The sequence below is a fragment of the Hemiscyllium ocellatum genome, chromosome 11 (assembly GCF_020745735.1).
Source record: "Hemiscyllium ocellatum isolate sHemOce1 chromosome 11, sHemOce1.pat.X.cur, whole genome shotgun sequence".
Taxonomy (NCBI): domain Eukaryota; kingdom Metazoa; phylum Chordata; class Chondrichthyes; order Orectolobiformes; family Hemiscylliidae; genus Hemiscyllium; species Hemiscyllium ocellatum.
The window spans coordinates 15,850,599-15,872,643 of record NC_083411.1 but is presented as its reverse complement, the minus strand read 5'-3'; the positions used below and the strand labels follow the sequence as shown (position 1 = coordinate 15,872,643).

The 22,045-nt window shown below is 42.3% G+C and overlaps 1 protein-coding gene and 1 long non-coding RNA gene across 6 annotated transcripts in view; one reads left to right on the top strand and one right to left on the bottom strand.

Annotated features, from left to right (window-relative positions):
* mtmr1b (myotubularin related protein 1b) overlaps positions 1-5,158 on the top strand; it is a 108,332-nt gene extending 103,174 nt beyond the window's left edge. For all 5 annotated transcript variants that reach the window (XM_060832421.1, XM_060832419.1, XM_060832418.1 and 2 more), the window contains one exon: positions 1,433-5,158. In XM_060832421.1, the coding sequence (XP_060688404.1) occupies positions 1,433-1,594 (162 nt within the window). In that variant the 3' untranslated portion in view covers positions 1,595-5,158. The remainder of the gene's footprint in view (positions 1-1,432) is intronic.
* On the bottom strand, positions 4,922-21,187 carry LOC132820365 (uncharacterized). The gene is made up of 3 exons (XR_009645191.1): positions 21,102-21,187; positions 14,091-14,156; positions 4,922-10,463 (listed from the first exon to the last, which is right to left on the bottom strand). It is a non-coding gene; the product is annotated as an uncharacterized LOC132820365 (long non-coding RNA).
* Positions 21,188-22,045: the final 858 nt, after the last annotated feature.

Here is a 22,045-nt window from a genome sequence, read left to right as displayed (position 1 = left end):
CTTGCTGCACATTCCCCTCCAAGTCTCACACCATCCTGACTTGAAACCATACTGCTGTTCCTTCAGTGTCACAGGGCTGTATTCCTCTGGAGTATGTTTCTTACACACCAGACTTTGGCCGTACAAAAAGGTAGCCCATCACCATCCTCTCGAGGGAAGTTAGGGATGGTCAATATATATACTGGACTAGCAAGTGAGTCCACAATGCAAGGATGTACAAAAAGAAACTGTGTGTCAATATACTTCCTCTATGTTAGTAGCTGAAGATCAGCCAAATGTTAATCAGAACCGTGAACATACAAGATCTAATTGTAGTGAGTTTAATCATTTTGAATTTTATTTGACGGTAACAACTTCACAAAAATACTGGTCTTGAGCAAAGGGTTGGAGGGAGTTAGTGTTTTGAGCTGACTATATGAAGATGCATTTCCACTACACTCGAGTTGTTATTTATCTGGAGTTGTCTGAAAATGTGGTGTTGGCAGCAGATTGATTTGTACCACCTGAAAGGGAACTGGGTATACAAAATCAGGAATTGCAGGAAAAAGGTAGCAGGCTGGCAGCGTCTGTGGAGATAAGGCAGAGTTAAGGTTCGGGTTTGGTGACCCTTCTTCAGAGCACCACCATACCGAAGGGTCGACTGGACCTGAAACGTTAACTCTGCTTTCTTTCCACAGACGCTGCCAGGCCTGCTGTTATTTTCTGGCAATTTCTATTTTTGCTTCTGATTTCCAGCATCATCAGATATGTGTAACTGGATATATGTTTGCAGGAGAGAAAGTTGCAGGGCTGTGAGGAGAGAATAGGGACTAATCAGAATGGCTTACTCCTCTATATTAACAGGAATTGTGGTGCTTTTGACAGAGTTTGTCAGGACACGTTTCTCGCAGTAGATTTTTAGATTTCGTACACTAGTTTTCAAGGAAATATTGCGGCCTGTGCTGTGGTCATCAGCATCGCTGCATCCTGCAAATAAGGAACATTGTAATATTGTTCTATTGGTGCCTTTGAACTGAAATCATTTAGTTTCCATGGTTGATTGGTGCATCTATTTTTAATCATCATTTCAGTTTCGAACCCCAGTTTCCTCAGTGGACTGTAGCTGTTGGAAAATTGCCAACTTAAAATGATGTGTCCAGGCTTCACCAGTTAATCCTCAAAGCAGATTTTTCCAAATGCTTCCACTCAGTTGTTCAGAATTGTTTCTCTAATCGCCACAAATAACCACAACCACGCTTCCCACTTTGGGAAAGCCTCCACCTGCTATTTGCCTCTCGGCTGTTATTAGCAACTTGTGCTCCGTTTTAAAAATACAGGGCCTGTCGCTGTTTCAGAACACTGAGCCAGCACGGCTTGTGAGTTTTGCAGAGCTTTTCACAGAACGTGTTGGAATTGGCTTGGGTGACTGTCTCCTTGTGCTCTTCTGTGACAGGTACCAATCCACCAGAGTTACAAAGAGCTTCTTGGCATCCGGGCCGAGCTGCAGAAGAAGGTTGAGGAGCTTCAGCGTGAGGTCAGCAACATGGCAGTGTCGTCTTCCTCTGAAAGAGCGTCACCCACCCATTCAGTGTCACCCGTACAGACAACAGTGTGAATTTGTCACCCGTCCTCCCTACCATGCTTCCTTGATGACCGAGTCACTGAGGTTATGACTGCAGCATGTATTTGAAAGCTGTAAATACAGATGATTCCGTGTGTACATGTGCGCAGGTGTGCAATTTTATCGCAGTGTACTTTAGGGTTTTGTAAACCTCTGCGGGGATATCTTTGTTGCGCGGTTGCTTTGTTCTGATGTTGAGACCTTTTGGCAGAAGGGTAAATGTGAGTGCCATTGTAAAACTGACCTAAACTTTGGTGCCAATCCATGAATTAGCCAGAAAGAGCTGGGGAGGAGGGAGGGCAGAGGGTTTGAGGGAGAAGGCAGACAGTATCTGATGGATCAGCCCACGAAAAGAACTGGAGTGCCAAGTTTTCACTGTAGTCTGCTGTTGAGCAACTGACCCAATTTTCACTCCTGCCCCTCCCACAATGAAAACCACTTTATTGGCTATAATTGACTCGAACATGTGACTTGGGGTTGGTAGGTGGATATCCTATCACAGTCCAAAGAAAACAGTTTGGGTTTTGTCTTTTGTAGGCAACTTCACTATTTCTATTTTAACTTCTTCTCCTTAATAGAATCTGTATATTTTTATATAGTGCCTGTAAATGGCTGTATCCCCCTCATTAAATTAAATTCATCGTTGCAAATAAATGTCACCACCTTCCAGAAGCTTCCCTTGTGGATTTCTGAAATCTTGGGGAAACAGTGTATTCTTAGATTTGAGATTTTGTGTTTAACGAACTTGGCAGCGATATTCTCATCTATGAGACGCACAAAGCTGAAATGTCATTGAACCCGGAACATAACATAATTAGTGAAATTTTTCCTCCCAACTTCATCTGCCATTCAAGTGTTGGGGCCTTTTCTGTCAGAGAAAGGAGTCATATATGTTTCCATGCTGAAGGGGAATTCTGACATCAAACAATCTAGTCTGTTATGCCAGGAGTGCTATAACATAACCAAACAGATCAATTTATTTCCAAGAGTGAAGAGAACAGAAATTTCACAAAACAAGCTTTGCAGAGTTCATAAGATGAGAAACTGAAAATTTCTTAACCAGTAAGGCCTTTCATTTATACAAAAGAGGAGTGTCCCTTGTACCTCTGTTGTAGAATTTGAGCATCAGATTAAAAGTACCATGTTATGCTTTTTACATTTTCCAATTATTCATTAAATGAAACAGTATTTCACATTTGCAGCCCTTCTATTTTTACAAAAATGCAGGATTCAATCATTACTCGCATAATCTTCATGATTTCTCTGACAGGATTTGTGTGTTTTTTTTCCAGTACGTAAAGACGTTTTTCAAACTGAGGCATTGTGTGTTTTAACCATTGACCCGAAGTTGTCTATCGCTTTCCAATCAAATGGCCTTTACTAGTGTTACCTGAAAGGATCAGAGAGTTCATCTTCTGGCCATGTCTTTGGGGAGTTGATGTGTTTGGGATGAATTTCCTAGGTTTGGTTTTGGATAGGCTAAAGCTGAATCTCAATCCTTTGGAGTTTTGATGGGAGTGTGCTGAGCATATGCTTTAAGTGCTTAAAACTGATCGTTTTAAGTTTTAGCTGGACCTAGAAACCTAATGCTGAACATAACTTGGTAGTGGCCCTTATCTGAATTGCCCTCAGATTAGCAAATACTATAAGTGACTATCAGTTTGGAATGGTAAAGCCTCCTCATGTTCTATAACAATTCCAAGTGTTAATTTTGACCTTTCTGTAGCGGTATGGCTTTTCACCTTCTGCCTGTGTTTTCTGTCAAAAACTGTAGCAGTCCCACTGCCAATATTGCTACCAATGTACAAATGTCTGAAGTAGATAAACAGTTTTTTAAACTACAGCATGTCCTATAATAATTTACAAGCAAAAGCATATTGCATTTTACTTTGGTGAATATTTGGCATGTATGTAGAAGGTGTTTGCCTAATGCATTGCACTTTAATATAGACTATAAGGCCCTATCTGCGCTCTCAGGCTGATGTAAAATATTCAATAGCACTTTCTGAAGAGCAAGAGTGTTTGCCCCAGTGTCCTGGCCAATGTTAATTGCTCAGTGTGCTTCACTCAAACAGCTCTGTTGTGTGTAGGAGCTTGTTGTATGCACACTGGCTCTTTAGTTGACTATGCTGTGACAGTGACAACTCTTCCAATTTATTGGCTGTAAAGTGCTTTGAGATATTGCAAAGATATGAAAGACGCTATATAAAGGCAAGTGTTAATAAATATTATCTGAACACAGCGACACATTGGCACTCAGTAGCGAATGGTTTAACTTGTATCTTCAGAAGTGACATCACACCCTTAACATAGGAGCAAAATTAATCATATTGCTGAAAAAAAAGCCCCATCTTTATTTAAATTTTTAAAATCTGTCAAGACTAGTTTTGTCAGCTTAAGGGACTGGGCTGATAGATGGTGGGTGGTGTCTAGCACATGCAGTGCCCTCGGAGGACCACAGGGCATGTGTGCAGGCTGTCAAGGTTTGATGGTGGAGGTGAGGGGTTAGTGGTCAACACTGAACAATAAAGGTTCCCTGATAGAGATTGCTCCCACAAGAGAGAGGATATGATTGATGGAATGGTGTGGATGAGCTGACAGAAATATTTAAATACAGCAAAATGGCAGAGTGATTGATTATTGGTTCACCTTGTTAAATAAAAAGCTGCTAAACTGTGCCAAAAATTAAATTCACTATATTTGAATGAAATGTTTTTGGAAAAACTGTCATCTGAATTAAAAGAATACGTTGGCTTTTGATTCTATAGATTAAGATGCTGGTGACAGTTCTTAGCATTCCTGTGCACTCCTGTGCATTTATCACCCCACACAGTAACGCAAGAATGGAGCAAGTACAAAGTCGCAACAAAACCTGAATCCTGAACAAGGACTTTGTCAGGCAATACAATTGGTAATTAAGCTGTTTTTTCTGATGGTTGAGGTTTTAATTACAACAGACAGATTTCAAGGAAATAGCAGGATTTTCCTCAAAATATATTGAGCTCATCAGATGAAAATCTGCCTTTTCAACTTAGGAGAAAACAATTCCCAATTCTACTTCCATTTTCAATGGCAGGACACTGATAGATATTAGACAAAAAATTGTGTTTATATTCCTAAATTGCTTTTTTTTACGTAGGCACAGCTTTAATGTAGTTATTTTTGCTCAGAGACAACACTTCTGATTCTGTGAAAGAGTGGTGAAAATGTAGAAATCCTGTACATTTAAAGAAGTACTGTTGCAATAAAGAAACTTATTTGTCTGCAAGTGTTTTGTGGATCTCTCTGCTAGTTTGTAATGAAGACCAAGTGGAAGCTGAGTTAATGTACAAGTTTATTCCTTCCGTGCTTTCAATTTAGTTACAGTTCTGTTATTGAGTCACTGAGGTACAAAGTTTAATTGACTGTGATAGATTTTGATGCTCAACGTGATTTACTAAGTCACAGCTCATCTGGATTTACATGAGACAGCTATATTCCAGCCAAAATGTCATCATCTATTAGAAAGATCAAATCTGGAACTGGTTTGTTAACACTGATCTATAATTTCATTTATTACAATAGCTTACACAATAAAAAGCAATCACACAAAAGCTTTGGGACTATTTATGCAGTATTTTGTTTTTACTCTTGGTTACTCGATTAACAGTTGATTATCCATTCATTCAAAAATCTTGCTTTTGCTTTGTCCAATGTTGCGTCTTATTATGTTTTTGGAAAATCGCACCGATCAGAACACATCATTTTCTCTTTCGCCAATCTTTGCTCTTGACCAATTTCACTAAAACTTACCCAATTTTATACGTGAAAATAATGCATGAATTCTAAGGGTTCAATTACAGTTTCATTTATGAGCTGACACTGCATAAACATTCCACATCAACCATTGGATATCCAATAGGTTTAGCTTTGCATCACTGCCGATGTATTTCCAACTGGAGGATTATTTGTCATTCTTGTATAAGTAACAATTGTGGCACAACTGTGTAACTACTAGAAACTACAGCCTAAACAAGTCAACATCTAAAAGGAAACACCAAGGTATGTAAACATGAGCATTTCAGTTAAAGGTGCTGTTTTCCTTTGATACGTAAAAGCCACATAAAGAAAAATCTGTGGTAAAGGTTCACATCAAACATGGCCAAGCAGCACGTTTTTACATGTGTTTGTACTTACAGCTCCCATAATGTCCCGTTTTGCCCCCATGGTCAACAGCTGTGACCTGGGGCACGAACACACACACACCTCTTCCCCACCCCCCCACTTCTGAAATGTGTTTCCATAGTCATCATTGAGAGTTGCATTGTACATTTCTTAGGGATTCCTGCATATTTAAAACATGATGCTGTACTCAATATCAGCTCGCTTCTATTGGTTTCCTTTATGCAAGACACCTCACAGAGTGGATAATGAAATTTGGTACCAAGCTGCATAACCAACAGGTAACCAACATGGCAAAAAGCCAGTTTCAAGGAGTGTCCTAAAAGAGGATGGGGGTAGAGAGGGAAACCACAAGTTAAGATCCAGACAGTTCAAGGCATGGCAGTCAATAGGGGAGTGATGAAAATCAGTATCATGCAGGGGAAACTAGAGAAATGCACATGCGAAGGAGGTAAAATGTCTTGAAGGACTGTCATTTTGGTGATGGGCCTGGTGTTTCTTCCTTGGGCATGTCTTAAAAGTTGCACTGAAATTGGACTTATTGGCCTGATGTCAAATTGTACCCAAATATCCTACAATCTCAGATTACATGCAAACTAAAAAATGGGCAGAACTGACAAATCCACAAAAGTATGTTTTTTGCAATGGCTTGGTGGTAGATGTCCTAGAGCAGTTGTAACCAAGGTCTTGCTGATGTTTGAGGATGGTGGAAGACACAGGAGTGGGGCATCCCCTGGAAAGCTGACCCCATGTGAATGGATTCTCAATTATGCCCATGTCATGTCACGCATATGGTGCAACATCTTTCCCATGCAGAACATCTGAATTACCTATTAGCAAACTAAAACTAAAAACTTGTCTTTAACATGCATAACAAATATATAAGGTTTGTTTGTGTGAATGTATAAATGCAAGTTTTCTCTCAATGGCTTATTACATTTTAGGATTAACTATAGTCAGCCCACCAAAGTTTCACATACAGAACTATCCCTGTTGACACGTGGACACACACATTCAGAAACACGATCAATCACATAGAGTCACAGAGTAACACAGCACGGAAACAGACCCTTCAGTTCAACTCATCCATGCTGACCAGACATCCTAAATTAATCTAGTCCCATTTGCCAGTATTTGGCTCATATCCCTCTAAGAGGATGGAGGTGGAAAGATTTAGGGAGGGAAACCATGGTTTAAGATCCAGACAGTTCAAGGCATGGCAGTCAATACGGGAGTGATGAAAGTCAGTGTCATGCAGGGGAAACTTGCTGTTCATAAACCCAGCCAGGTGCCTTTTAAATGGAGTTATTCTGGCCTGAGTTAAGCAATCAACTCAAGACAGATCAGTTCTGTGAAATATTCCTGTTTCTGTGTACATTCCCCCAGGGGTCAGACCTTAGCTATGACAGTTCCTGACCACAGTGAAGGTGGTCAATGGAGAATCGGATCTTGAAGCTTTCAGAGCACTATCTGAGAAGTAGCTTCGCAATGGGAGATACTAGCGTCCTTTTCAGTTGACCTTAAATCAATCATTTAAAAGTTAATTCGTTTGGTTACAGTTCCGGTTTTGAAGAATAAAAAAATTTGTTGGCATTCCCTGGACCTTTTAGTTTGGCTGAAAATCAAAGCAGGCGGTCCGCGGTCTTTTATACTCAGAGGTTTTAACGAACCTGCTGAATTTGCATCAAACCCTACCCCCCAATGCCCTGAGGTAATTTCTACACAGCCATTTGTGACAGTACTGTTACTGCAATTGGTCTCACTCTGGGTGAGGAACAGGGTTAGGGTTAATCTGTTCTCGTTCCTGACAATTTCCATGCTGTATTGGGCTTAACTGCAAATTTTTAAGACTCTTGAGGGACAAGTCTCCTTTCGCTCACTGTAACAGACAAACATTTGAGTGAGTAGTTGCTGTCAGAGTGAGGAACTGGACACTACCCAGTAAGGGAGAGGGAGATTGGAAAATGGAGTAATCAACCTGAGCACAGCGTGAAGATGTGAAGCTACATAAATGCAACATTGACTGATTAATTATAGAGTCATACAGCACGGAAACAGACCCTTCGGTTATCTTCCCACAACGCTCAGCCAGAAACTGGGCAAATGGCATCTGTTACATATCTCTCCAAGGTTTTAGATGCCAACTTACATTTGGCAATTAACAATTTGGCTGCATTCCTGGATGTATTCCCAGTGAGTAAGGCTCGGGACATGATGGGAATGGGTGGGAGACTAAAAGCCATTTTTCCAGAATTGCCTGAAATATTGTCCTTTCAAGACGCTGCTATTTTCAAATTGAAAACAGCTGCTGCTTTATCTAAAGTGGCCAAGCTCAACATCACACTAACAAAGAGCAAAGACTGCACACAGTATTTTCCAGGCACTGTTTAAATATGGCAACCAGATGGCCAGTGATGCTGAAAATGTCAGTGATGTCAGATCTTGAGGAATTTGCACACTTGGTATTCAGCCCAGACTAAGTTACTTTCTCACTTTTTGCTGGGTGTGCCAGTGACAGCAAGGCACAATGCTGCAAATAAGACGGTGAACATTTACAGATGATACACCAACACCATTCCTGTAAATGCCTGCCCACAGCCAGCATCAAGCAGAGCAGTCAGTGCAATAGACAAGTTCTCAGCCATCTCTTTGTTCCAACTGGAGGGAGTATCTGAAACAGATGTCGGCCATGCAACAGCTGCAAGATTGATTTCCATTCTTTCTTAGTGGGAAACTAAGATTTTATAGAGAAGGCACCTGCTTTCACTGTCTATTTTTACAGAAGGGCCTTTTTCAATGCTAATGGATTTAGAAACAAAAGTTAGCTTTTACAAGTAATATCACTATTTTTATGATGCTAGCCATCAAACATACTGAAAAAATGCAAAAAAACACCAGGTTCTGGAAATCGGAAACAAACCCAGCGAACGTTGGAGAAACTCAAGTAATGCTGGCAGCAGCTGTGGGTGCAGAAACAAAGTTAACATTTGAGTCTCATATGATTCTTTCAGAACTCTTACTATTTAACGGAGCTAATCTCTCTTGTGCTGCTGATGGGTAGCCTTAGGCTTTGGAGCAAGGCTGGTCTAGGTTGAGATATCAGGTCATTGTAACTGCTGAGGTCAAAGTGTATTTGGGGACAACTTGTACATTTCTAACCATGGGCCAGTATTGGGCCGTTTCTTTTGTTGACGGTAATATTGATGAAAAGGAATTTAAAGATATGCTGAACTATCACAACAAGAAGTGAGAGACTTCAAGTGTGTGCACAAGAAATAAATTTGTAACAAAGAATTTTCTGCATTCAACAAAGCACAAGTAACACAGATGAGATACCAGAGGACACATTAAATGATTTTGTTGTGTGGGGTTTATGGCCTTAGCTTGTGAAAGTCAGCCACAGGCTCTGATCAAGGCAAGGAGTCTAACCAGTAATGCGGACTTTTGTGGAGTTAGATACAGATTGCAATCTTAAAACAAAACGTAAACAAAACACCTGCATTGATGCACTAGCCTCTCCGAAAAGTGTCCTGACTGTGTGAAATTTGAAGCAGTATTACTGGCAGAGACTTCTGATTGTTAACTGGTAGGCAAGTAGATAGCATCAGGCAACACAACCCTGTATCCAACACAACAAATGTAATTTTCAGATTCTCCAGCCAATCTTCCATCAACCCCCACAGTCCAGTTTGGAAAGTTTTGTTACCACTGGACAGGATAAACTGATCTGAATATTTGACACGATTTGCATATTAAAGTCGGAATATAGTCAGTTCTGCTTTAACATGGTATTGCTGTTCTTGTGTAATCCCATGTTATAAGAAAATGTTGTAAGAAAATAGAAGTACTATTTAAATTGATGGGGCCAGAGTCACATTATAACCAATACATGCTTTAAATGTTTGTGCTTTAGAAACACAGTCTCCAATTTGTCAATCGTGTTACAGTGAATTTGTGTTAACGAAATGGCGTTATAACAGAACGACCTGTACTATATTAAGTCTTTCAGCGATACAAACACAATGTTGGGACATTCAAATTATGTTCTTGCTGCTTTCTCCAGACAGCACTACATTAATTACAGGAGAAAAGTATGGTTTTGTTTAGTTGTGGTTATTTAATTACATGATGTTTTTATAAAAACACAGTCGGTTTGCAATTCTAAATGATGGAAATGGGCAAGGACATAATGCTGTCTGAACCAAACATATCGCATTCTTCATTCTACAACAATCTTCAGTATAGACAGAATAAGCTGTTTGGCAGAATAGCACCAACAGATCTACCTGCATGCACCCCTTAGTCAACTGCTTCAAAGTATTAAATTTCATTTTTTTTTAAACCATGAAAAAAATCTCTGAACTACATGCTTAGTCCAAGTAGTAATTTCCAGTGAATTACTCAAATACTTTAACTTTGTTCATTTCTTGCTTGCAGGATCTAAGTTACCATTGAGCCAATGAGCTGACCTACTCTAACCATTGCACCATACTGAGTTGAACACACACTTACAGGATGAGTCTAAAGTTCAAAAGAATCATCCTCCATTAAATAACTGTTTTGTCCGAAATAAAATTAAAGCCAGTTTAAGCTGAAGTTGGCATCAAGACAAAGGCTGTAATGTCCAGTGCCCCAATCTAGACCTGATTGATGTTGTCTGCAGGGGGCTTCTCGGACTGTGTCTGAAGGAGGCTCCGTTCAGCTGCAGGAAGATTTCAGGCAAACCGCCGTGGTAGGTGTCAGGAAGAAAACAGACAGAGATTACTTGAAACAGGACGGGCAGCCAGTGTACTTTTACCAAGGTCACTCAAGAATCTAGAGATAGAAGCAAAGTCCACAGGCTCCTCTTCCGAGGACCTCTGGCACATTCAAGCCAAATCTGGTGGCAGACGTTAAAAATAACCAACCGAGGCGCTGGAAATCAGAAACAAGAATAGAAATTGCCAGGTCTGGCAGCATCTGTGGAGGGAAAGCAGATTTCTAAAGAAGGGTCATTGGACTCAAAATGTTAACTCTGCTTTCTGTCCACAAATGCTGCCAAACCTGCTGAGTTTTTCCAGCAATTTCTGTTTTTGTCTGGAACAGATAATAGTCTGGATTAGCACCAAAGCCTCTGCCACTTTCTTCACTCCTTGAGCTGAGCGTAGGAATTGCTGCTGGTTGTTTACGTTGGGCCACAGCATGATTAGATCAGGGTCAGAGGTTGCTAGCTGGAACCTTATCTTGTGTCATTCAAGTTCCTCCACTGACTAGTCAGCCTAGTGTTTCCCAGTCTCAATTTATAACTGTACAATGCTGTTTATTTATCCCGAATCACCTCACCTCCCTTGAAGTGAGTAAATCTCTCTGCATCTCTTCCCCAGTTATTGCTTTGCGGGAGTAGAATAAAGCCAAGTAGAGAACCCAGTTTCCTTCTGCCAATAAATTTTCTTATGCCAGTCCTTTATTCACCTCGAGATTTCAAAACTGACTCTCCAAGTATTATTTAAAAACATTGTCAAACTGCTGCTGCTTCATCAAGTATTTGTCCTCACTTATTTTAAAAGTCCTTGCAGACACTGTTGATCAGACCAACTTCAACTTAATTGTGGAGATTCTCCATAAAATACAGACAGGCCATATGTCATATTGACACCCTACCAGTCACCCAGGGCTTACCTATATCTGCTAGTTATGGGAAACATTTTGTCTCTTAGCACCCAGTGATCCTGAGGAAATCCCAGAATGTTTTATACCAAAGCCTCAGTCCTGTGATACAATCTTCTAAACCTCAATTGCACCTTGAAAAGGTCTTTTGAATAACTCAACAACCCCACCCCCAACTCGATTTATTGAAGACAACTGGAGCTGAAATTAGGATTTCAATTGTAGGAAGATCTAATAAATCAATTCTCCTGGCTGAGCTAATTAACTGCCATAAGGAAATGAGTAATTTAGCTTCAAGGTAAAAGGCAAGAATTCAACACATAAGGAATTAATGGTTGGGACACAAGCAAAGCTGAACCTGTTTATAATTAAACTGCATCTTAAATAGTAGCCGGAGCAGGATTTTCACTCATTGGCTGAATGTGACAGTGTGTGTGAGACAGTAATGAGAGTCACTAAAGCAACATTTACAAAATAAAGACAGGGGCTATTTCATCAAGGCAGCCCTGGGATACCATTACAGATGTGTGTTACAAGAAAGTCAAACCAATCAAAACTTGACAGAAAACAGCAAAGCAGAAAAGATTGATGATCATGAGCTTGAAAATAAAAAAAAGATGGGGCATGCAGAACAGATTCCAGGAGCTGGAGGGGACCAGTGAGCGAGAGAAACTTCTGACAAACGTAGAGAGACTCTTCATAGGCTGAATGAGCAGTGCTCAGATGATCCCTGTAAGCAGTCAGTAATTTTATTATAATAGTTGTAATATCCATCTAGTTATATGTTAAATGAAGTGGGACATTGTATTCATGCTATTAAAGCTTCAATTTCATTGGAGTGAAGTTCATTGTTAGCATGTTCCAACATCAGGGAATTATTGAGGTTTATGGTCTATGAAAAATTACATCTGTTTCTCCTGAGTGTAGTGCTTCCCAGTGTTTTGATTAAAATTAAAATTGATAAATGCTAAATCTCAAACTTGTTGCTCTTCAAAAAATTCTCATCAAATGAATTAGAAATACCTGTGACAGGGTTCTGCCTGGCAATCTGTTCATCAGAACCTTGTGAAATGGGAAAAGGGCACTGTCCAATTCACAAGTGGCTAATAAAGAGGCTTGGTCAATGTCCTTCCATTCTGATGCAAATGGTGCATTCTGCTCTTGTGTAAAAATACTTGCTCTAATACCCGCCATTTTTCTACCAGCTACTATAAGGCTGGCATTAGGCATTTCAATATAAAATGAAAGGAGAACATTACCGATGGTGTCAGTATCAGCCGTAGCAATACCTTGGTGATGTTTTGTGAACATGAGTGGGTCATTGGACTCAACATGGCTAGGGTAGATTTAGAAGTTGGGACTATTGCCCCTTGGAGGGAAGGTTGAGAGGAGATCTGGTAGAGGTTTTCAAAATCATGAGTGGGCTGTACAGGACATTGTTTAGGCCACTGTTGGAATATTGTGTGCAATTCTGGTCTCCCTCCTATTGGAAAGATGTTGTGAAACTTGAAAGAATTCAGAAAAGATTTACAAGAATGTTACCAGGGTTGGAGGATTTGAGTGAAAGGGAGAGGTTGAATATATAGATAGATCCCCACAGTGTGGAAACAGGCCAGGGGCTGTTTTCCCTGGAGCGGAGGCTGAGGGGTGATCTTATAAAGGTTTATAAAATCATGAGGGGCATTGAATATTTATCCTATCAAAGTCTTTTCCCTGGGCTGGGGGAGTCCAGAACTAGAGGGCATTGGTTCAGGGTGAGAGGGGAAGGTATAAAAGCGACCTAAGAGGGAACTTTCTCATGCAGAGGGTGGTGCGTGTATGAAATGTGCTGCCAGAGGAAGTGGTGGAGGCTGGTACAATTGCGACATTTAAGAGGCATCTGGATGGGTATATGAATAGGAAGGGTTTGGAGGGATATGGGCCAGGTGCTGGCAGGTGGGGCTAGATTGGGTTGGGATATCTGGCCGGCATGGACAAGTTGGACCGAAGGGTCTGTTTCCGTGCTGTACATCTCTATGGCTGCACAGAGTAGGTCAACAGATGTTACTCCTGCTCATGAAAGAATGAGAAGGCAAAAGATTTAAAGTGGTATGCAAAGGAAGCAAGGGAAGAAACGTTTTCACATGGCAAGGAGGTAGAGTATGGAATGCCCTGCCTGGAGGTGTGATGGGGGCAAGTTCAAAAGGGTCTTGTGTAATTATTTAGATGGATGTGGGGAAAAAGCAGAAGATTGGCACGAGGTAATAGAACCAGTGTCGGCTCAATGTGGGCCAAATGGCCTCCTTCCATGCCATTAATAATTCAGAGACCCCAAGACTCCAATTCATGCCCGACACAACGTGGAGAGGAGCCTAGTCACCAATGCTGGAGAGATTCTAATTTGGGCTGTGGGAGGCTTTTTGAGAGGGGTCAGGAAGAAACAAACAAACAAACATTCAATAAATAAAAGGGATTGATTCTTTCACAGAGTAAAATGACAAACAAAATGTGAGGATGTGTAGATAGTGCAAACAGAAACAAAACTGGAGCCAAAAAAAATGTCAGCTAATTTCTTTTAGAGAGAACATGCCCACCCTTCACAAGTAAACAAGAGAAAAATATGTTTTTGATGCTGGCTTTTAGACTGAATGATGTGAAAATGTTTTATGTAAATAAATTATATTTGCAGAAGAAAGATACTCACCTTGAGGCTCAGCCATTGCTCCAGCTTCAGCATTTTCTCCTTTTACATATTGTTGATTAAGACTCCCTATGGAGTTAAACACAGAGGGAACATGACAGTTTTATGTTAGTTGTGAATTTGAAACCTAAAGTTTTAAGAAGTCACACAGCATGGAAACGGACCATTCGGTCCAACTAGGTCATGCTGACCATGTTCCTAAACTAAACTAGTTTCATCTGCCGGTGTTTGGCCCATATCTCTCTAAACCTTTCCCATTCGTGTACCTGTCCAAATATCTTGTATACATAGGAGCAGATTACTGCAGATGTTGGAATCTGTACCAAAAACAACAAATACTGGAGATTACAGCAGGTCAGGCAACTTCCATGGAGATACAGAACATGCTAATGTTTCAAGTCTGGATGACTCTTCATTAGAGCTGACAGGAAGTATGGAGGGAACAGCATTTATGATACACACAGTGACAGAGACGACCAGATTTCCTGAGGGAAGAGCAAAACCTCTTCTTCAAAGGAGATGTGACAGTCGATTAAACACAACGTAGAAGCAAACATTAGCGTGCTCTCTCTCCATGGATGCTGCCTGACCCACTGTGATCTCGAGCATTTGTTTTCAGTACCGATTCCAGTATCTGCAGTACTTTGCTTCTACATTGTGTTTAATCAACTGCCACATCTCTTTGAAGAATGCCTGCCCTGAAGAAGTTTTACTCTTCCCTCAGATAGGAATTCCGGTCGTCTCTTTCACAAGAGGGACCTAGTACCAATCCCAGCTGCTCTCAGGCCTTCAGTCCAAAATATAACCCTCCACCACTCCCCTCTGTCCCCTACTGTAAAGCCAAAATTGTTTCCATTTGTCAGCTCACCCTGAATCCCATTACTAATTCGTAACTTACTAATTACTCTAACATGTGAAAGCTTGTCAACAGCCTTACTAAAGTCCAAGTAAACATGGTCTACCACTCCACCCTCATGCAAAGTCAGCAGTAGGTAAATTTTCATACTCCTTCCCAAGTGGGTGAATTTATTAGAGTCCTGAGCCATTCTTCACTCCATAGAAGTTTCCACTAAATAGTGCAAGTCATACCATTAAAGGCTGGAAAGCTTTGCTGTTATACCGCCTGTTTGTACATCTGTTACACAAATTTGATGCAACAACATCAGTTCTGTAAGTGGAAGTTAACGATTAACAGCCCCTTTATATTCTACACATGGAAGCAAATCTGTCTGCATTGATCTTGGAGATCTGGAGCCCATCTCTTGCACGTTATACAGAGAATTCCAGAGATGAGCCATAATTTTTTTTGAAAACAAGATTGTAATTTCACCTGTGCAAAATGTAATGTCTGTTTGCTGCCTTGAACCTTTGCTCAGGACAGAAAGCAACCTGGATAGAAGCCACCGACACTGACCCAGGCTGTGCTAGTGTTTGAAGCCTGAAACACCGCTGCTTTTACTGTATACACAGCATTAGTGAAGTATCATTGTGAGGTTTAAATGCTAGGGCACTCGAGTCTACAGTCTTTGACATTTTGTCTTTGTTGCTGAAACTACCTTGGTTTTATTGCCCTTGTTTGCTGTAATATTGACAGATGGAAACTGAAGCAGGCTACATTTGCTTGGCTGGGCAACCACAATGGCTCCCGCACTTGTGTCTCCAATGTGGAATAGGATGATAGGTTAATGATTCAAGTACTGGGGTTAGCAATCCAGAGAGTTGTTAGTTCAAATTTCAGCATGGCCATGGTGCAAGGTTTGAATTCAATAAAATCTGCACTGGCACCAGGGGGAAAGGAAGAAAGCGGTCAAAGCAGTTCTGTTTTACTGAAGAGCTTTATCAATACACTTCAAGAGTATGTCCAATTCATGCCTAGCCTATATGTGCCTGACTCAATGCCCATGGGTAATCAGGGATCAGCCTTAATGCGGTTCACCTACATCCCAAGAGGGAATAGGATGTATCAAATTGTGTAGTCAGAATAAATTCTTCAACTTTTTTTCACATTTCTTACAGTGAAGGTCTAAACGCAGCTCTCAATTTAGACAGCAACTAAAATTCATCAAGTGTAGGAGAGATTAACATGAGATCACTTCATAGTGTTCTGTGATTTCGATGAGGAGATCAAAGATACAAAACAGTAGGGCAGTTCTGTATTCCCTTTACCTGCGTCCCGTTAAGAAAAAGTGTTTAGTAAAATACTTTCAGCATGATCATCTTCTGTGGCATCTAATGTACATTGAAGGCTTCTATTCACCTCATAGGAAGAAACTAATAGCAAAACAGAGTCATCAGTTAGAGCAATTTTTTTTTTTTAAAATGGAAGGATAGCTATTGTACAGTGAATGGGAGAGCAATGTAAATAGAAACTGCAGAACATGTGTCAAAGCCATTAGATTTTAATATTTCAAGTGGAATGTTATGGGTGGCTCAGTATTTAGCTCTGTTGCCTCATACCACTAGGGACCCAGCTTCAACTCCAGCCTCAAGTGACTGTGTGGAGTTTGTACATGCTCCTCAGGTCTGAGTGGGTTTCCTCTAGGTGCTCCGATTTCCACCCCCACTACAAAGACCTGCAGGTCAGGTGAATTGGCTATGCTGAATTGCCCATATAGTGTTGGTGCGTTAGTCAGGGGTAAATGTAGGGCTATGGGTCTGGGTGGGTTACTCTGGACCTGAAGGGCCCGTTTCCACACTGTAGTGTGATCTAATCTCTTGCTATGGGCTCCTATTTAACTTTCTGCATTAGTCAGAGAGGAAGATTTCAAACAAGCAGTCTCCTTTGCCATCCCTGTTTTACTCTGTCAGCACTTACATTTTATCTTAATCTAAGAACAGAAGTAGGCCATTAGCCCATCAAATTGCTCTATAATTCATTCAATGAGATCATGACTAAGCTGCTAATCCTCAACTCCACTTTCTACCTCTGCCACATAATCAGTAAGGGAATGGAGGGTTAAAATCAGTGTCTTAGCCTTCAATACATTTAGTGACCCAGTCTTGACAGCCCTCTGCAGTAAATAGTTACACATATTCACTACCCTCAGAATGTATGTCTCTTCATCACTAAACGTGAGATTTTATTGGAGATGTTGCCTCAGGTACTAGACTCTCATACAACAGGAAGCAACTTGCTACAGCTACCTTGTCAAGCCCCCTATGAATCTTTTAGGTTTCCATAAAAGTCCTCATTCTACTACACTCCAATGAACATAAGCCCAATCTACTCTTCATACCTGATATCAGCCCAGCGACCCTTTTCTGGACTGTTTCCCATACCAGCCTCTTCTCAGATAAGAAATGGTCTAAAGTGCCCACAGTATTCCAGCTCTAACTTATGCTTTGTATAGGTTTAGCTAAACCTACCTACTTTTATATTCCATTCACTTTGGAATTCTATTTCCCTTCCCTATTTTCAGGTGAACCTGAATTCTAGCTTTTTCTAATAGATGGATGAGGACTGATTCATAGCTTTTTCCATTTAACCAACATTCAGCTCCTCTCTTCCTGCAAAAGCTCAGATTTTCCCACGCTATCTTCCATTTGCTAAAATTTAGCCCTTTGCAGACTCTTTACACCAGGCCTCACCATCTATTCTTGAATCACTGCAAACTTGGTGATGGTACACTCACTTTCCTGATTGTGTAATGAGTAGTAGGGACTTCAGAGGCTGGTGTCCCATCACCTGTAGTCACTAGTGCACAGTACACTGCTTGTGGTTAGTCAACAAGTAGTCAGTCCACAACTGAGGAGATTCTAATCTCCTGGTTAAAGGCCAGACCCAGGTTAAGACTACAAATTTCCTTTCCCAAAAAGGCCATTAGTGAACCAGGTGGATTTTCCTGACAGTTAGCAATGATTTTAGTCATCTTTAAATTTTGATGGAATTCCATGGCAGGATTTGAACCTAGGTCTCTGGAATAATAGTCAAGCAAAATGCCACTAGGCTATTGCCTAGCCCCCTCCTGATTATTTAACTGTTTTATTAAATAAAACAGTTAATGTTATTTGTTTAACCTGTTAACAGATGTATATAATAGCAAATTTTACAAGGGAGGGGAGCAGCAAACATGGCCCCAACCCCTACCATTCAACCAGTTTACAGGGAGATGAGGAAACCTCAAATCCCAGTTTCACAATAAGAGTGACAATGACATTTGTACATGAAGGACAACCCAGTTATGTAAAAAGTGCACACAATACCAGACCCAGAAAGCCCCTGTCCCTCCCCCAACACCTTTCAACCACCTCTAGGACAGCCCACCCTGGTACCTGCCCACAGTGACAGCACTGAGGACAGCTACCCACCTTCTGGCTCAGTCTGCCCCTATGTACCATGGTGCATCAGGGTGGGTGAGCCCAATCAGGCCAGTGGGCTATCTTGGCACACCTTCTGGCCACCTCTAGGTCAGCCTGTTCCCTTCCCTGGGACAACTGCATGCAGGGTAGCCCACAAACCTTCTGGATCTCAGCCCACCCCTATGCACCTTCTGGTGCTCAGCTGCTTTAAACACCATTTGACCACGTTTAGGACAGCCTGTCCCAATTACCCCTTCTCAAGATGACAGTGCTCAGAATGGCCTACCCACCATCTGGCTCAGGACAGCCTACCAACCTTCAGGTTCACAGGATGGCCTACCCACCCTCTCTCAGGGCGACAGCTGTCAGGATGACCCATGAGCCTCCCAGCAAAGCTGGCCAGACCCAGGGACACAATCCAGTGCAAGGGCTAGACCCAACAACCACCACAATACAGTTAATTACCAAAAAAGTCCTTTCTGGTGCACATTCCAAAAAAAAAGAGAGTCTTCAAAATAGAGGCCATTTCCAGAAGTGAGTCCACTTCAGTTTGAGGTGCATTGTCCAAAATGGAGTCCACACCAAACTGCAGAGACCACTCTTGAAGGCAGCAAATGCACATCGCACAAGTGTTCAGTCTCCATGGAGTCCTGGCCCAGTCTTGGAAAACCAGGCCCACTCACAGGAACATAGTACAGATGCAGTTAACGCAGGGGTTTGGTCCACTCTGAAGGTCTGCACCCAAACTCCAGGATACAGCAAGTGCTCACCTCCCAGCACACACAGGTGTTCAACCTCCAGGAGGCCCAGTCCCAGGGCTAGGCCTCCCCACAGGAACAGCTCCTCTGGTAAAATGTATGTCTTCCACAAAGGCTCAGTCCAGTCCAAGCACCAATAAAGGTAAAGACATACCCAAAAAACTAATGGAAACTAGAATCCAAGGGCTAAGCCCTACCATTAAATTAACACTATCCTTCTCAAAAGCAGCTGTAACCAGCCAGTGAAACCACACAATCTCCTAGTGAGCTGAGCTACACCTGCAACACATTATGTGCATCAGGAGTTTAACAAAATCAGTCCTCACTAAAAGGAATGCCAGTTAACAAGCTGATCAAGTAATTCAGCCAGTTCAGGAATCAGGTTTCCCCCTCAAAGAGAAACCAAAACTAACAGTAACATACTGACTAACACCAGCCAGCACAGTCAGTCCCCTAAACTGAGGGGACTCAATCTCCTGGTTATAATATTTTATTAAACAAGTTACAAAATTGTTTACAAAAACAGTTAACATTTACAGCTGTATGCAACAGCAATTTTACAAGGGAGAGGAGCAGCAAAGCTAGGCCCCAAACCCTACTGTTCAAACAGTTTACAGGAAAATGAGGACAAACCTCAAATCCCTGTTCCACATATGACAAGAGTGACAATGACATTTGTACACAAGGAAAATCCAGTTACATGAAGTGCAGACAATACAGCCCCAGCAAGCCCCCATCCCTCCCACTAAGGCAGCCCACCCCTACCCACCTTCTAGCTCAGTCCACCCCATGTCCTTTCCAGTTCAGTCCACCCTGACATCATCTGACCACCTCTAGGACAGCCCACCCCAGTATCCACCTGGGGTGACAGCAGTCAGGACAGCCTACCCACCTTCACTAACCACCCTCAGCACCTTTCAACCACCTCTGGGGCAGCCTGCCCCAGTACTTGCCCAGGGTGACAGCACAGAGGATGGCTACCTGCCTTCTGGCTCTCAGTCTGCCCCTACATACCATTGGGCTTTCACCCACCCTGATGCACTCTGGCATGTGGCTATCCTGACACCTTCCAGCCACCCCTAGAACAGGAGCTTGCAGGGTAGCCCACAAGCCTTCTGTATCTCAGCCTGCCCCTACGCACCTTCTAGTGCTGGGCTGCTCTGACACCTTTCAACCTCTAGGACAGCCCGTCCTGATCACCCCTTCTCAGGAAGGCAGCGCTCAGAATGGCCTACCACCCTCTGGCTCTCTGGGTAACTGGCATCAGGGTGGCCTACCCACCCTCTGGCTCTCAGGGAGACAGCTTTCAAGATGACCCATGAGCCTCCTAGCTCAAGGCCTGCCAGACCCAGGGACACAAGACCGTGCAGGTGATAATCCAGGAAACACCACAATACAGTTAGTTACCAAAAAACAAAGTCCTTTCTGGTACACAGTTAAAATTCATACAGTCTTCAAGATATGGAATCTATTTCCAGGAGGAGTCCACTCCAGTATACAATGTGCAACGTCAGAATTAGAATCCACTCCAAACTGCAGAGTCCATTGCTAAAAACAGTCCACAACCAAGGGCAGAGTCCACTCCTGGAGGCAGTAAATGCACACCACACAGCACAGGTGTTCAGTCTCCATGGAGTCCTGGTCCAGCCTTGGAGAGCCAGGCCCACTCACAGGAACACAGTACTAGTACAGGTGCAGTTAACTCCCAGGGTTTGGTCCACTCCTGAAGGAAAAAAGGTCTTTTCCCAAACTCCAGGATACAGCAACTGCTCATCTCCCAGCACACACACAGGTGTTCAATCTTCAGAGGCCCAGTCCCAGGGCTAGGCCTCCACACCAGAACAGCTCCTCTGGTAAAACATATGTCTCCCACAAAGGCTCAGTCAAAACACCAATTAAAAAAGTGAAAACACATACAAAAAGCAAAGAAAACTAGAGTCCAAGGGCTAAGTCTTACCATAAACTTAAAAAAGAGTAACAGGCTGTAACCAGCCAGTGAAACAACAATCCCCTAATGAGAATGGAATTACACCTGAAACACCGTGCAACTCCTGTTGCGCACAATCAGTCCTCACTAAAAGGAATGTCAGTTAAACTGATCAAGTAATTCAGCCTGTTCAGGAATCAGGTTTCTCCTCTCCCAAAAAAGGAAGCAGGAACTAACAGTAACATACTGATTGTAACACCAGCCAGCACAGTCAGTCCCCTAAAACTAAGGAGACACTGAATCTTCTGATTTTTTAAATTTTATTTAAAAAATTACAAAACCGTTTACAGCTGTACACGAGAATTTTACAAGGGAGGAGCAGCAAAGCTAGGCCCCAAACCCTACCGTTTGACCATTTTACAGGGAGATGAGCACAAACCTCAAATCCCAGTTCCACATATGACAGGAACATGACTGACGTTTGTACATTAGACAATACTGTTACATACAAAAATGCAGACAATACAGACCCAGCAAGTCCCTCCCACCTTCCAACTACACTAAGGCAGCCCACCCCTACCCACCTTCCAGCTCTCGATCCACCCCATGCCCCTCCCAGTACAGTCCACCTTGACACATTTCGACCACTTCTAGGACAGCCCACCCCAGTACCTGCCCGGGGCGACAGCACTGATGACAGCTACCCACCTTCTGGCTCTCATCCACCCCAATGCACCATCCAGCCAGTGGGCTATCCTGGCACACCTTTCAACCACCTCTGGGACAGCCCATCTCCTTCCCTGGATGAAGGTGTGTAGAGTAGCCCACAAGCCTTCCGGATCTCAGCCTGCCCCTACTGGCTCTCAGCTGCTCTGACACCTTTCGACCACCTCTAGAACAGCCTGTCCCGATTACCCCTTATCGGGACGACAGTGCTCAGAACAGCCTACTCACCATCTGGCTTTCAGGACAAA